Source organism: Cyprinus carpio, chromosome A9 (genome assembly GCF_018340385.1).
Source record: "Cyprinus carpio isolate SPL01 chromosome A9, ASM1834038v1, whole genome shotgun sequence".
NCBI classification, from domain to species: domain Eukaryota; kingdom Metazoa; phylum Chordata; class Actinopteri; order Cypriniformes; family Cyprinidae; genus Cyprinus; species Cyprinus carpio.
The window spans coordinates 25,077,531-25,091,753 of record NC_056580.1 but is presented as its reverse complement, the minus strand read 5'-3'; the positions used below and the strand labels follow the sequence as shown (position 1 = coordinate 25,091,753).

The 14,223-nt window shown below is 36.9% G+C and overlaps 1 protein-coding gene across 1 annotated transcript; it reads right to left on the bottom strand.

The window, feature by feature from the left end:
* Positions 1-8,125: 8,125 nt before the first annotated feature.
* On the bottom strand, positions 8,126-12,572 carry asb1 (ankyrin repeat and SOCS box containing 1). Its single transcript, XM_042764234.1, is given in 6 exon segments — positions 8,126-8,763; positions 9,808-10,136; positions 10,138-10,188; positions 10,920-11,222; positions 11,779-11,920; positions 12,383-12,572. Coding segments are annotated over 6 exon segments (1,110 nt in total). The 5' UTR covers positions 12,537-12,572; the 3' UTR covers positions 8,126-8,632.
* Between the last annotated feature and the right edge of the window lie 1,651 nt (positions 12,573-14,223).

Here is a 14,223-nt window from a genome sequence, read left to right as displayed (position 1 = left end):
AAACATGCAAACAAACACATCAAATATCACATCCTCTTGAGGGCTAATCACAGGAAGTCCCATCAATCAATTCACATTCGCTGTGGACTGCTGACATCTTCCTGACGCTCAGGCCATCCCTCAGCCTCAAAGACTTTCAGTAGGAAATTCATGATCGGAAACAATTACTTTTGAGAATGTAGGCACTATTTTTGCTGATAAAAATGCTGCACCTATTTTTTTTAACTTACTGCCATAGACAAGATCGGAGATTCAGTTAACGTTTTTCACTTAATAGTCCTCATGAAAGCTATGTTAGTCAAAACCACACCTAAAATTGTGCATTGTATAATGTTTGATCCTCTAATTTTGTGTTGTACAATTGTACAAGAAATGATTACCTCATTTCTCCATTTCTAGCAATTGCCCATCTTTCAAGTATTATGTAAACACACATGCATATTTTCATTTATACAACTGTATAATAATGCACAAATCTGTACATAAATCTTCTGTTCCAGATTTTACCACATTATTATTATTATTATTAGTCTTACTTATACAATTGTTCTTAATGTCTTATATTTATGTATGAATGAATGTACCAAGAGGTCCTAAAGAAAAGAAAACACACAACAAATTCCTTGTGTGTTTGCATACACTTGGAGAATAAAGTTAATTTGGATTCTAATTAGTTTGAATCTGCATGAATCCAATGGATGAGAATGAGTCAGTTTATAATGCTAGTTTTCAACGAGGTCATTTTCAGGCCATCTCGACACCTGACAGCTTCTTTTGCTGAAGGTTCAGTGAGTTGACAATAAAAAAATAAGCCAGAAGATAAGCAAAACCAGCTCAGTAAACTGGGGATGCTGCCCTCTTGATGAGTAAATTACAGAGTATGTGGATACTAATGAGCGTATGAGTTATTGACGAGAGGGAGGCACATATCAGGGATGAAACACTGGAGGTTTGGAGCAACCGAGTCATAAAAAAGTGGCTGTTTGTGTCTCCATGTGCAATTGCCTGGAGCATACAGTGAGATACACATCCTCATCAGTCGGCTCTTCATTAATCATACACTACGGAGTTTCCCTCACCACTTTTTGGGCCCAAGCATACTTCAAGATACAACACGAGATGCTGAATGAAAGTCAAAGTGAGCTGTGATTTTAAGGGTACATTTACAGTCGGGCCTTTATAACGTAGGCACTATAGCATGTGCATCACTAAAGCCAACCCAAAGCTTTGGTTGAATACTCAATGCGCCCATTTCTACAGGAAGCATTCATGTCGAATTGGGCTTGAAACGCAGGGTCTGTCTCAGCAGAGAGTCATATTGAAGGATGACATCTGAGATTATAAATCAGCAAGCCTCGCCATGACCGAATGAAACCACAAGAGCAATATACTTCATGATGGAATCCACCAAGGACCGGATCCTCACTCTGCTGTCACGCAATGCTGACGAGATCCAGCGAGAGATTGTGAGCTTTCTTAAAACACCATAGCAATCATTGCTCCAAATAAACATTGCATGTAGAAATTTATGCAACTACTACAGTCACGGGCTCTGCACTTTGTATTTTATCACAACTATCCAAGATAAATGTACCCTGCACTGTTTCAAAAGGTATCTCTTGATTAAATCGGATGCAGTTAGCCAAAAAACGAGCCTTGTAATAATATTTGGGTGTCAGGTAGAGGTGCATCAGGCACACACCTGACTTTCTTTCTTAATGTCAGAAAAAACAAGAAGCAGAAAGGAAATGCATGGTCCTGACAGGAAGCTAATGGGGTAAGGGCAGTCAGAGCTCTTTAGAGTTGGAGCCGAGGTAAACGAGTATGCCTGAACCGGGCCTCTGCTCCGCTCAGGGAGTATCAGGTTCTGCCACACTGGTCGGCTAGGTCGTGTTGTGTGTACCTTTCTTTTCAAGTGCTGACTTTCACATTTAGAGCCTCGTCACAGCTATCGATCCGATCCATCTGGGTTTCCTCGCAGGATTCTGAGTCTTAGGATGGATCTGCTTTAAAAACAAGCACTAACATGACATAGACTCTATGTATAGACTCTTTAAAAATAAAGGTTGTCGCAGTAATGCCACTGAAGAACCTTTTTGGTTCCCCAAAGAACTTTTCAGTCAACAGTTGTTAAAATAACCTTTTTTTTCTTAGTGTGAAGAACTGTTTTCTTTTAATGAATAGTTTTAATCAATAACATAACAGCCAATATATCTGAAATAAACCAAATTGAGTTTGTAATCATTATTGAATCTGGAAATATATTCCCTGACAAGTCAAAGTCTACCACTGTAAATGAAGATGGCTGAAGCATATGTGTCAGTATGCCTTTATTCAGAACAACGTGAGATTGAGGAGAACATCTCTCGATGCTGAAGAAGAAATAGTGGGAAGGAAGAACGATGGCCAAAATCATCCTCCACCAGGACTGATCCTCTAAACATCTCTTTTCCTCCTTTTTGGAGATCTGGGAAGCTCGTCTGAGCCATCTTATCATGGGAGGAAATGGTTGATTTGATGTGGCGTTGGGCCGTGGGCTTGGATCCTTTCCCACCCTCTGTCAGAAAGGTCATACTAGGAGGAAGAGCCAAGGGAATTGCTGCAAAGCAAGGCCCCATCCAAATGAGACACCCCATATCCTCCTTCTACGCTGTTCAACGGTTCCACTTCAGTTGATCCGAATTGCAGAAAGCGACACCCCTTTCAGAGTCTGCGAATGTGCTCAGAGTTATGTAACAGCATGATTCAGAAATCTAAAGGCATGTGGTGGACTTGGATTTGGTGTTAGGGGGTTTCATGACACATGATGATGCAATCCTGTGACTCTACCCGTTCTCACTGTGAACCAGCCTGCATGGCGTTCACAAGGCCTCTGGGAAGGCCACTTTCCATCCATTTCTGTGCCTGCAGGTTTAACTGTGGGATTCCAGGCTGCAGGAAAACACATTTTACTGCATTCCCATAGTGCTTGTGGAATTGTTATTTTCCTCTTCTTTTCCAGGGTTCCTGCTGATGCTGTTGTCTGATGGCGGTTTGTCAGCCAAGTGACAATTCCTGCTTAATTTCAAGAGGAAGCCCGAATGCCCTCAAACATGTCTGCTGATAGCTTTGTTCCTTGGCCAAGAGCAAACCATTCAGCTCAGCTGTGGAGCTGCTCCACAGAGCCAAAGCTTCACAGAGGCAATTAACCATGGGTAGTTTGGCTTAATGAATACTATCAATTACAAACCCTCTGTACTTACAGAGCTGGAAAAACTCTGGGAGTGTGTGGTATTTCAGAGGGGGAAAAATGTTTGTAAAACATTCATATCGAGATTATTTTTAGCAGTTTTGTGTTACTCAAGATTAATGTTTAGTAATAAAACAGCAATCTACAGCTAATCTCCATGATCTCTAAATCGACTAAGGTTAATGAGCACAAACCCAAGGCTACAAGGCTGCTGACCTGCAATAGGAGTTGGCAAATGCTCTCAAAGATGTTTTTTGTTTGTTTAGTTTGCTCATTGATTAGTTTGAGATCTGAACACTTCACAGGGCAAGATCTGAGAGTCTGGAACATTCATCTGCGATTCTATCTTCAGCTGCTTGCCGCAATTCACAACTGCCGGTGCCGCTGGAAAAAAGTCAAAGTACGTGGCATTAAGCAATTTTGGTTTCCTAATTAAAACAGATTTATTGGTAAATTTCCTCCTGTCTTAAACCAAGCCACGGATTTAAGCATCGCCTTCCTTTGCTGTTAACAGCACAGTCATGCTCTGCGATCAGACACGCAAACAGACGCTTGAGAGGAGAACTGCACCGGAAATACTTTTGTAATTGATTTTGCATGTGTATGACACAGAAATGAAAAATTACCAATATTTATTTAATCGCTACCCTTCCTGTTATACTGACTTGACACAAAACAAGCAAAAATACTGTTTTACTTGGACTATATATCAATAGTGTTTAATTTCTTGAAGTCTAGTGTGTTTTTCTGGCTGGAACGGCAAAGCTTAAGTGATACCTGATCTAAATCACATGTGATGTATAAATCGGAAAAGAAAAAACGCATTCTTTCTATTCTTTATGTGAAATACCCTGCAGTATGAAATAAAAACTAAAAACTACACAACAAAAAGAACTAGGCAAAGTTATGAGATCACTGTTTACAAAAAATACAAAATAAATGCAATAAAAGAGGAAAAATAAAGAGTAAGAGCACAAGTGCAAATTAGTCTGATGGAAAGGGAGGTGCGAGATTAAAATGAACTAAACTACATGCAGCTGTTACTCAATTTCAACAAAAAGGACAAAAGTAATTTTATACCCAACACAAACACACATGCACTTTTATAAGCTCATATAAAATCTTAAGATGCAGTTAATTGCATATCCATTAAAACCAAAATTAAATGCATGAGGAAACTGTCTTTTTTGTTGGAATCTTGAGATGTTTTTTTCTAATACATTTATGAGACGACAATGCAATTAGTGGCATCATAAAACAACAGAAAAACTACAACTACAGCTGATCGGTTTGGAGAAAAGAATTAAAAAAGAATTAAAAAAATCAAACAAATCAAAAAACACTTTCATCAAAATATCCGACTGAATCAGAATCCCTGTTCTGGGAATCTGAAGGCAGCTAATGTACAAATCTCAGGAACAGACAAACCAAAAATGTAAAATGCAATAGTTTGTTATAATATCAGCAAAAAAACCTACATTTGGAAAGGGTGAATGCAAAAGAGAGCAGAGGTATTGATAAAGACAAAAACAAAAACCCTGATGACCCCTAAAATGACCAAATATATAGCTAAATAAAAATATGACAGCAAATAAATAAATACAGTCAATGCCCAAGAGTAAATGTTTGTTCTAAATTATTTTTGGTCTCTGTGGAGAGAAAGAAGTCATGAGATGTTGAGGCTTCACATGAAGATAGTGCCATCTAGAGCCATCCTTCAGACAGCACTGAATCAATATAAACCCATTACAATAAACTGAAACTACTACAGCCAAAATAGAGCACAACGCCAGTCAGTCAAAGTTAAATGCACAAACAATGACTCACCAAATAGAATTCACTTGGCAAGAACTGAATTCTGTAAAGATGAAAGGGTTAAAATGATAGGACATGCCAATCCCAGGGTACCAAAAGATAAAGTTGAAACATGCAGCAAATTATAATTATCTAGGAACTACATGACAATTTTGCTATGTTTGTCTGTGAAGGTCACTGTTTGCTGGGGTGCAGCTCAGTTGTGAGTGACTAGGATGCCACAGAAACATTTGTACACAGCATTGAAGGTGTTTGAAGTTATTTAAATCGCTAACCTCAACCACATGCCTTTTCTATTAAAACCAATCATGCAAAACATGTCAGCAAACCCAAATGTGCAAAATAGGAGTTTAAACCTTTTTTGCTTAAAAAAAAAAAAAAAAAAAAAAAAAAAAAAAAATTGTAGGCTGCTTCCATGACCCTTCTTTACTTACAAATAACTTCAGCTCAGTTCACAAAGCCTAGAGCTGACTGTGTGGTCAAGGAGTAGTTCATACAAAAATGAAAGTTTGCTGACTATTTACTCGCAGGCCATTCAAGATGACTGTTCTTCATCTAAACAGATTTAGCATTATATCACCCGCTCACCAATGGATCCTCTGCAGTGAATGGGTGCCATCAGAAAAAGAATCCAAACAGCTGATAAAAACATCATAATAATCCACAACTAATCCACACAACTCCAGTCCATCAATTAACATCTTGTGAAGTGAAAAGTGAGTGTTTGCAAGAAACCAATCCATCAATAAGGTGTTCCTGTGGTAGAGCATTGCATTAGCAGCACAAAAGGTTGTGGGTTCGATTCCCAGGGGAACACATGTTAGGTTTAAAAAAATAAAAATAAAAATAAGTATAGCCTGAATGCACTGTAAGTCACTTCGGATAAAAGCCTCTGCTAAATGCATAAAAGTAAATGTGTTTTAAACTTCAAATCGTTGCTTCCGCCCAAAATACAAGCCCATAATTCATAATAATGCTTCCTGCAGTGAAAAAGTTAATTGCCTGTTTTCCCCTCACATCAAAATCCACCAACATATTGGTTTAGAACTGTTTTCACTTGTAAACAGTGCTTGATCTGTGCAAATTTCTCTCCTAATTCAGACTAAATAACATTCTCAATGAAAAAAGCAATGTTATTGATAGAGGACATGCTGGGAGCAACAGTTTGAAGTTAAAATATCTTTATTGGATTTGTTTTGACAAACGCAACCTGGTGCTTCACAAACCATTGTTAATTGATGGACTGGAGTCATGAAGGTTACTTGTGTATTACTGTGATGTTTTTTTCAGCTGTTTATACTCTCATTCTGACGGCACCCATTCACTGTAGACGATCCATTGGTGAGCAAGTGATGTAACGCTGAATTCATAAAAAACAAAACAAAAAAAAAACTCATCTAGGATCTTGGATGGCCTGAGAGTGAGTACATTTTCAGCAAATTTTCATTCTTGAGTGAACTATTCTTTTGACTTACACAAAAAGTAAATAAACTTTAAAAAAAGTAAACAAAAAATGCTTCTTGTAAGAACTGTTCACTAAACGGTTCTCTGTTATTTGTAGGCTACATCATAACGTGTACTTACATGTTTATTTTGGATGGGAAAAGTCCAAACAAGTCTGTCATTTCTTGACACTGCTTCCCGCTCCAATTCAAACCAAGGAGGTCATATTGGGTTTTAAAGAGTGCTTCGCCTCTGCCTGGAGATGGCCAATCACAGATTAGAAATTTGTGATGACACCTGGACTGGCCAATTAAACTTTAGGGATTTAGTGCCCACCCATCTGGACACGCATCCTTCGCTTGGAGTTTTGGGGTCGCTAAGTGGCCTCCTTCCAGATCCGCTGTTGTGAAAACAATTGGAAAAAGATGACAGTCAAGATCTGCTGCTGACATGCTGACATTAAACATAGGGAGCTTTGATCAAGATTTTGATGGCAGCGTAATAGCAAAAATGCACCGAGGGGATATGTTCACAGGGTACCCACAAATAAGAGTGCACTTAGTAGTGTGTGAACCTACCTTTCCCCCAGATGCAGATAGAGGGACTGCAGTTCTCCACAAGCCCACTGGTGATTCGTTGGCAGAGTCCGGCCTTTCCCAGGCTTTGCTTTTTCCACAGTTTGTGGTTTTCAACAAGATGTGGTTTTAATGTCACAGCACACTAAACTTATAGTCTGACAAGAAAAAAGGGCAGTTGTACCCAGAGAGTGATCCTGATGGATGAAGCCTGGGAAATCTACAACATGGTTAAAAACCTCTGTGGAATCAGTGCACCTCAGGGGTTATTATATGATGGTGAGATGTGATAGCTTAACATGATATCTTCCAAGATCCCTGAGAAACCTGTGGGCAGGGCCTCTGTGAAGACAGGCTCGGTCTTACAGGAAGTATAAATCACTTCCTGTGCTGAATGATAATTATGTTTTTTAATCATGAGCTTTAGAAATAATTTAAATGCTGAGAGTGAAGAATAATAACGACCCCTTAGGGCAAACAAACCATACAGCTAAATAAAAACAATAAAAAACAAGCCAATGGGAGCATAGAGCTGTCTGCAAAAGGTTTTCCCATAAAAGTCTTATAAATAAAAGATATCACATCTATAAATTAAGTAAGTTACATTTTAATGGATTACTTTTACTTTAGTAAAACATAATGAGATGATAATAACAATAATAGTGTAAAAGTAAAAAATGAGTTAAAAATTAAATTATTATTATTATTTTTTTAAAGAAATTAATACTTTTATTCAGCAAGGATGCATCACAATGCTTAAAAGTCGCACACCACTCCACTATTTTTGCAAATAATGAAACAAAACTATTGGGGTAATGAATAATGAGACAATCAGAATCTTTAAGAGTAAAAAATATTTATCTGATAAAAAAAAAAAAAAAAAAATGTAGTGAGGCCAACATAAAAGTTGCAACAAAATGTAAATATTCAAGCAACGTTGAAGCTCCTTCAGTAAAGTGCAGAGGTACTCAATGACACCACTATCAATGCAGAAAATAACACGGACTGTGTAAGGCAATTTTCAGCAGTATGAAGGTGATATAAGAACACATAACAAATATCATAATTCTAATATTTAATAGTCATTACTGTAGTGCTGTAACAACTGTTGGCACAAGCTAAAATAACAAAAATAAGACTAATCTCAATATGATTTTCTCTCATCAGTGGTGTTCAATATTGTCCTTCATTAAAGCAATAAGCCACAAAAGGCAGTGCATTACAGTGATTTTACTAAAGGTGAGCGTGTTCTTTGGCACAGTGCAAAGAAGAGTATCTAAAACTCTCTTAAAATAGCAGCAGCAGTGCATATATTAAACATTTTTGCTAATATACTTATGTATTCTACTCTCAATAAGAGTGCAGTACTCTCAGCTTCATTTAACACATTTTTACCAGGAATCCATTCCATAGATTTCCCCCCAAAATCAACACAAACATGCCATTACCTTGCCATTACAGCTGCCAGTCTTGTGGAAGTCACTGGTTTCCATGTAAGTAGTGCTGGAGAGTGAGTGGCCACTCATACCCTTGAGTTCATCGACCGTCAACATGGAGAAGCAGAGGTACATCAGTCCTTGTGAAACATAAAGTTTATGACGGTTTCAGGCAGCGGAAGGGAAGAGATACATGCTAGACGCTTCTTGCCCATGATCTTCCGGATAGTAATGCGGCACAGGTTCATCAGTCTCCTCGGGTTTCCTGTGTTGGAAAGCAACATTAGCTAGTACATCTCAGGCCTCAAAGACCTTTAGAAAGACATTTAGTAATTTGACAGTCATGGAAAGAAGTTATACCCTTAAATAAAACAATCAAGCCATTTTGAATCTCCTGAATTTCCTGCACTGCCTTTTTCAAGTTTACTGTTTTACATCATCTTCTCCTATTAAAAACATACCTTCAACAAAATGTTCACATCCTGTATATGTTTTTAGTATTTACATACTATATTATTTATTAATATTTTGAATTATTTTTCATGTTTATATATTCAGTTTTCATTTTAATTTCAGTCTAAGCTTTACAAATTTTATGTCTGTTGCCATTTTGTTCATTTTTTATAGTTCTAAATGGCTTAGATTTTTTTTTATTTCTTTCATTTTTTCGTAATTTTATTATTTTAACTTAAACTTATTTCAATTAATTGGCAAATCAACATTTCTAAATGTTAAAGTTTTCTTTAATCTAATATTTATTTATTTTATTTTATTGTAGCTTTATTTCAATTACCAAAAATTATTTCAACAGTTTTATTTTGTATGTAGAAATAAAATAAATAAATAAATACATATCTGAAATATTCTTTAATAAAACAGTTTTTTATATATTAAAAGTGTATAGCATGCGACTAAAATCCACTGAAAATTTAAAATGTTCATCTACCTGTGATATTGAAAAATGATCTTTCCATATTTATAAATTGTGAACTTCTTGGTCTTTATTTAACATATATATATATATATATATATATATATATATATATATATAAAAAAATGTAATATATGTAAATATATATATATATATATATATATATATATATATATATGTTTTTTTTTTTTTTTTTTGGCTATAAGACTTTCATAATCCTAAAACTTTCCATTTATGTCCAGGTTTAAATGAAAAAAAAAAGAAAATCTTGATTTTTGGAATTTTTACTGTAAAAAAAATTGCTTTTAACACTGCAAAAAAATATACTGCATAACAGAAGTGACCCAATAATGACATGACATCAAGAGTGCATCTTACTTTTGGCCTCCTGGTAGATGCGAAAGGCTTCAGCATTGACTTTTAAGCGAACCATTGTGTCAGGATCGAGCTCGTCCCAAGGGACTAGATACGGGTCAGCACCGTGGTCCAGCAGCAAGCTAACGAAGGCTGGTTCACATCCCAATTTCAGAACTGCATCCAGCATACAGGAGGCCCGGCCCCTGACCAGCGCTTCCCTGCTCACGGGGCCATTGTAGTTGTAGTTGGGGTTGGCACTGGCATTCAGAAGCATCCGGAAGCAGGGGAGGTGGTGGTAAGCAGCGCTGATGAAAAGTGGACAGGCTGCCAGAGTTGTCAAAGTGCGGGTGCCGAACATTAACCTCTGGTCCAGCCGGTGCAATATCAACATCAGCATTGAACCTGTGTGTATTCCAAGACAATCAACATAATCATAATTCACCTTAAACAATCCATGAGAACATACACCGGCAGCCAAAAGTCTGGAATAATTAAGATGTTTTAATGTGTTCGAAAGAAGTACATTCTGCTCACCAAAGCTGCATTTATTTGATCAAAACACAGTAAAAAGTGAAATATTACTACTTAAAATAACTGTTTTATACTGCAATTCATTCATGTGATGTAAAGCTGAATTTTCAGCAGACATTTTTCCAGTCTTCAGTGACACATGATCCTTCTGAAATCCTTCTTATATTCTGATTTGGTGCTCAAGAAACATTTCTTATGTTTATCAATGTTGAAAACAGATGCACTGCTTAATATTTTTATCGAAACCGTGACACACTACAGTAGACATTTGTCATATTACAAAAATTAAATTTTAAATAAATGCTTTATTTAAGAATTCATCAAAGAATCCTGCAAAAATGCATCATGGTTTCCACAATTGGTTTCAACATTGATAATAATCAACTAGCACTAATAATAATCGAGCACCAAATCAGTGATTTCTGAAGTCAAAAATTCAGCTTTGCATCACAGAAATAAATACATTTTAAAATATATTTAAATAGAAAAAAGCTTTTTTTTAAATTGTAAAAATATGCCACAATATTGCTGTTTTGTGATTAAATAATTGCAGCCTTGGAGAGCATTATTTCTATTTTATGGAGTTTACAAGATATCCCGACCTGATCAGCTGTAGTAGGATGTCCACTCGCCCCACTTGTGCAGCGTGGTATATTGGGGTGCTCCGGTGATGAATGCTGCCGTTCGGATCAGCACCGGCTTTCAGAAGGATCTTCACACAGTCCAGGTGTCCATTAACCACAGCCATGTACAGAGCAGTCTGACCCTTCACATCCACCAGGTCCACTGCAGCTCCCTGAGAGATCAGGTAGTCCACACACTCGCTGTGACCCATCATGGCAGCGATACGCAGGGGCGTGCAGGGCAGCAAACCACAGGACCAAATCAACTTCTCATTGATCCTCCTAAAAAATAATTCAACCTTACACATTGAAAAAAACAATCGTATATTCTGTGTTATGAATATCAGCTTTGAACTGCACCTGAAATGAGGATAAACACGGGCTGTGAGTTTTGTCCAATGCAAAACGTGGGTCCTACAGCAAAACCAGTGGCGTGTAGGCGCTCTTAAATGAATGGTTCACCGAAAATGGAAACCTGCTGAAAACTTACTCACACTCAGGCCATCCGAGATGAGTTTAATGAGTTTGTGGAACAGTGTGAATTTCTTATTCTGACGGCACCCATTCACCGCAGAGGCTCCATTGGTGAGCAAGTGATGCAATGCTAAATTTCTCCAAATCTGCTACCATGAAGAAACAAACTCATCTACATCTTGGGTGGCCTGATGGTGCGTGAATTTACAGCAAAATCCATTTAAGAAATTTTTAATAAACATTTTGAAATCAAAAAAAAAAAATTATGAATTGGTTACAATAAGATCTACAACGTGAATTTAGAAAACATTGCAAATTTTCATTTTATGCCAACTTTAATGCATCATGCAGAGAAAGCCCTCACTGTCTGAAGCTGTCTTCTTGTAGGAGGGTCTCGAGAGTGTGTAGATCTCCTACATGGGCAGCATTATGTAGACTCGTGTCCTCACACTGTTCCAGAGGCCTGTCCCCGAACTGCTCCTGAAGCCATCCTCTCAGGTTACGACCTAACACAGAGACAGACACCAGATCAGGTCAGTTACATAAGCAATATCTGATGCTTGTGAGAACAAGGTTCATATTTCAATTTCAGTAATGCGTTGAATAATAAATCTGTAAGCTTATTAAAACACTTAGAGACACCATGGATGTGCATAATAAGCACAAACACTTTTCCTAGGTTTTGTGGCGCTACAATGACTTCATATACAAGAAGAAAGTTGAAAACAAGCGCATATTATTTTTGACGTTCCCTCACAGTTTAGCGCGAGAACGCGAAAGTACTGTGGCAGCCGACAAGCTGCCATTGTAAAATAATTTCAGCATTTTGAAGAAGAATATCTCGTTAGTGTTTGTCGTCAACAATTATGGTCTGAACAGTCCCTAACCGACCTGCATTGATCATGATGCTGTATGCTGAAACATTTGTTTGTTCTGATATGAATGTTTTGACATGAATAATGACATACCAGCTGCAGAAGTGTTTGGGATCTGTGGCTCAGGGACCGGTGGGACCTCAGCAGCATCCCCTTCAACAACATTCTCATCTGCCATCGTGTTTAGTACTGCAAGTATGCTTCTATAAATGTATACTAAACTAATGCTGTTGTTTAGTAGCGGCATGGACTCTTGGCTGCGTGACTGTATGAGCCGCTCTGATTGGCTGAACAGCAGTTGTCTGTCACAGGCTCATCTGGATTTAAAGTGATAGTTCACCCAAAAATGAAAATTCTGTCGTCATTTACTCACCCTTATATCATTCCAAACATGTATGATTTGCTTTCTAATGTTGAACATAAAAGATATTTAGAAGATCATTAAAACAGTTGGTGGTTGCCATTGACTTCCATAGTATTTTTTCCTACTTATTCTAGTTATTCCAAAAAAAAAAAAAAAAAAATAATAAAAAAAAAATTCTCGTTACTAGTTACTCCTTTTTTAAAAGTTATATTATTACTTATTACTATCTGGCAACAGTAATTAGATAATTTTAGCTATAATTTCTCTGTTACCCATTTATGATCATATTTCATGAAATATTTTATCAAAAGAAATCACATACGTTTTTTACAATTTATATTGGGATCAGAGGGATGTGGTCGGGCAAGCCATGTAATGCCAGAGTAAAGTCAGGGGAGCAACTGCACATTTGATGAGGGGTTTGCACCCCCCCCCTGTATTCTAGCCCCTAACACTAACTCCCACAGAAAACTTTCTGCAAGTCAATGACCAAAAGCCCATTAAGTAGCTTGTGCATGGAAGGATACAAACACATCAGGGGTGAAAAAAAGTGACAAAACTCCTCACCATTTTCAATACCATAAGGGAAAAAAAGTGTTGTATAACATCCCCTTTAACTCCAGCTGGTTGACCCCAGATAGTAGTAGACAATATTTTTATTTTTTTCAAACACATGTAATATCGCTCACTTTTTAGTTAGGTAATTTTGGACGGATTTATAATATTTCAATATAGATAATTCATGGAAAATTTGCCATGCGTAAATGGAAGACTGGTGGAAAAATAAGTACTATTAAAATGGATGTCATGATATTCCTACTATGGCCACTAGATGGGAGCAAAGGATCATTCATTGTCTCATTTACCATTTCCACTCCGTAATATAGCTCTTTTCTCAAGTTTTGCTTTTGGATTTATATTTAGACATTATAAAATCACTATTATAAAATTTTTGTCAAAGTTCAACATTGTTTTGTACTGTATGTAGTAGTATGTAGTAGCGAGGTTTCTACATGAATCACACAAATGACCTATTTTAAATTTAAAAATTCTTCTCTTCTCCTTCTCATTTTCTCTCAAATGTAAATCAAACGCCCATTCACAAACATATCCTGACTTCACTTTTTGAGCAATGGAGACAGCAGAAATTAACTGATATTAACGTTAATCACTTATTTGCCACAGGCACAACGTCAAATCTTGAATGACTGCATGACTTACTTAAAATAATAATAATAATAGCTTGCCAATTTGTGTTAGTTCACTTGTACATTGCTGTATTTTAATGCATTGTTTTTCTTTTCCCCTTTGTCTTTTCTGTTCTGCGCCCCAGAGCGTTTCTCTCCTCTTCATTTTTGGTCATGTGACTCTGTCTGTAAAGGTAATGTGTCGAAGGGTGAGCGGTTGACATGTACTCCGTTCATAATAAATCTCATTAAAAATGCTAAAAACCATTGAATAAAAATGTTTCATTACAATATTTTGAACAACTAAACGTTTGATTATTTATGTTTTATTAAAGAAGATTTTCACACAATGATTTCGGCAAAATTCCCCCTCCATCCATGCA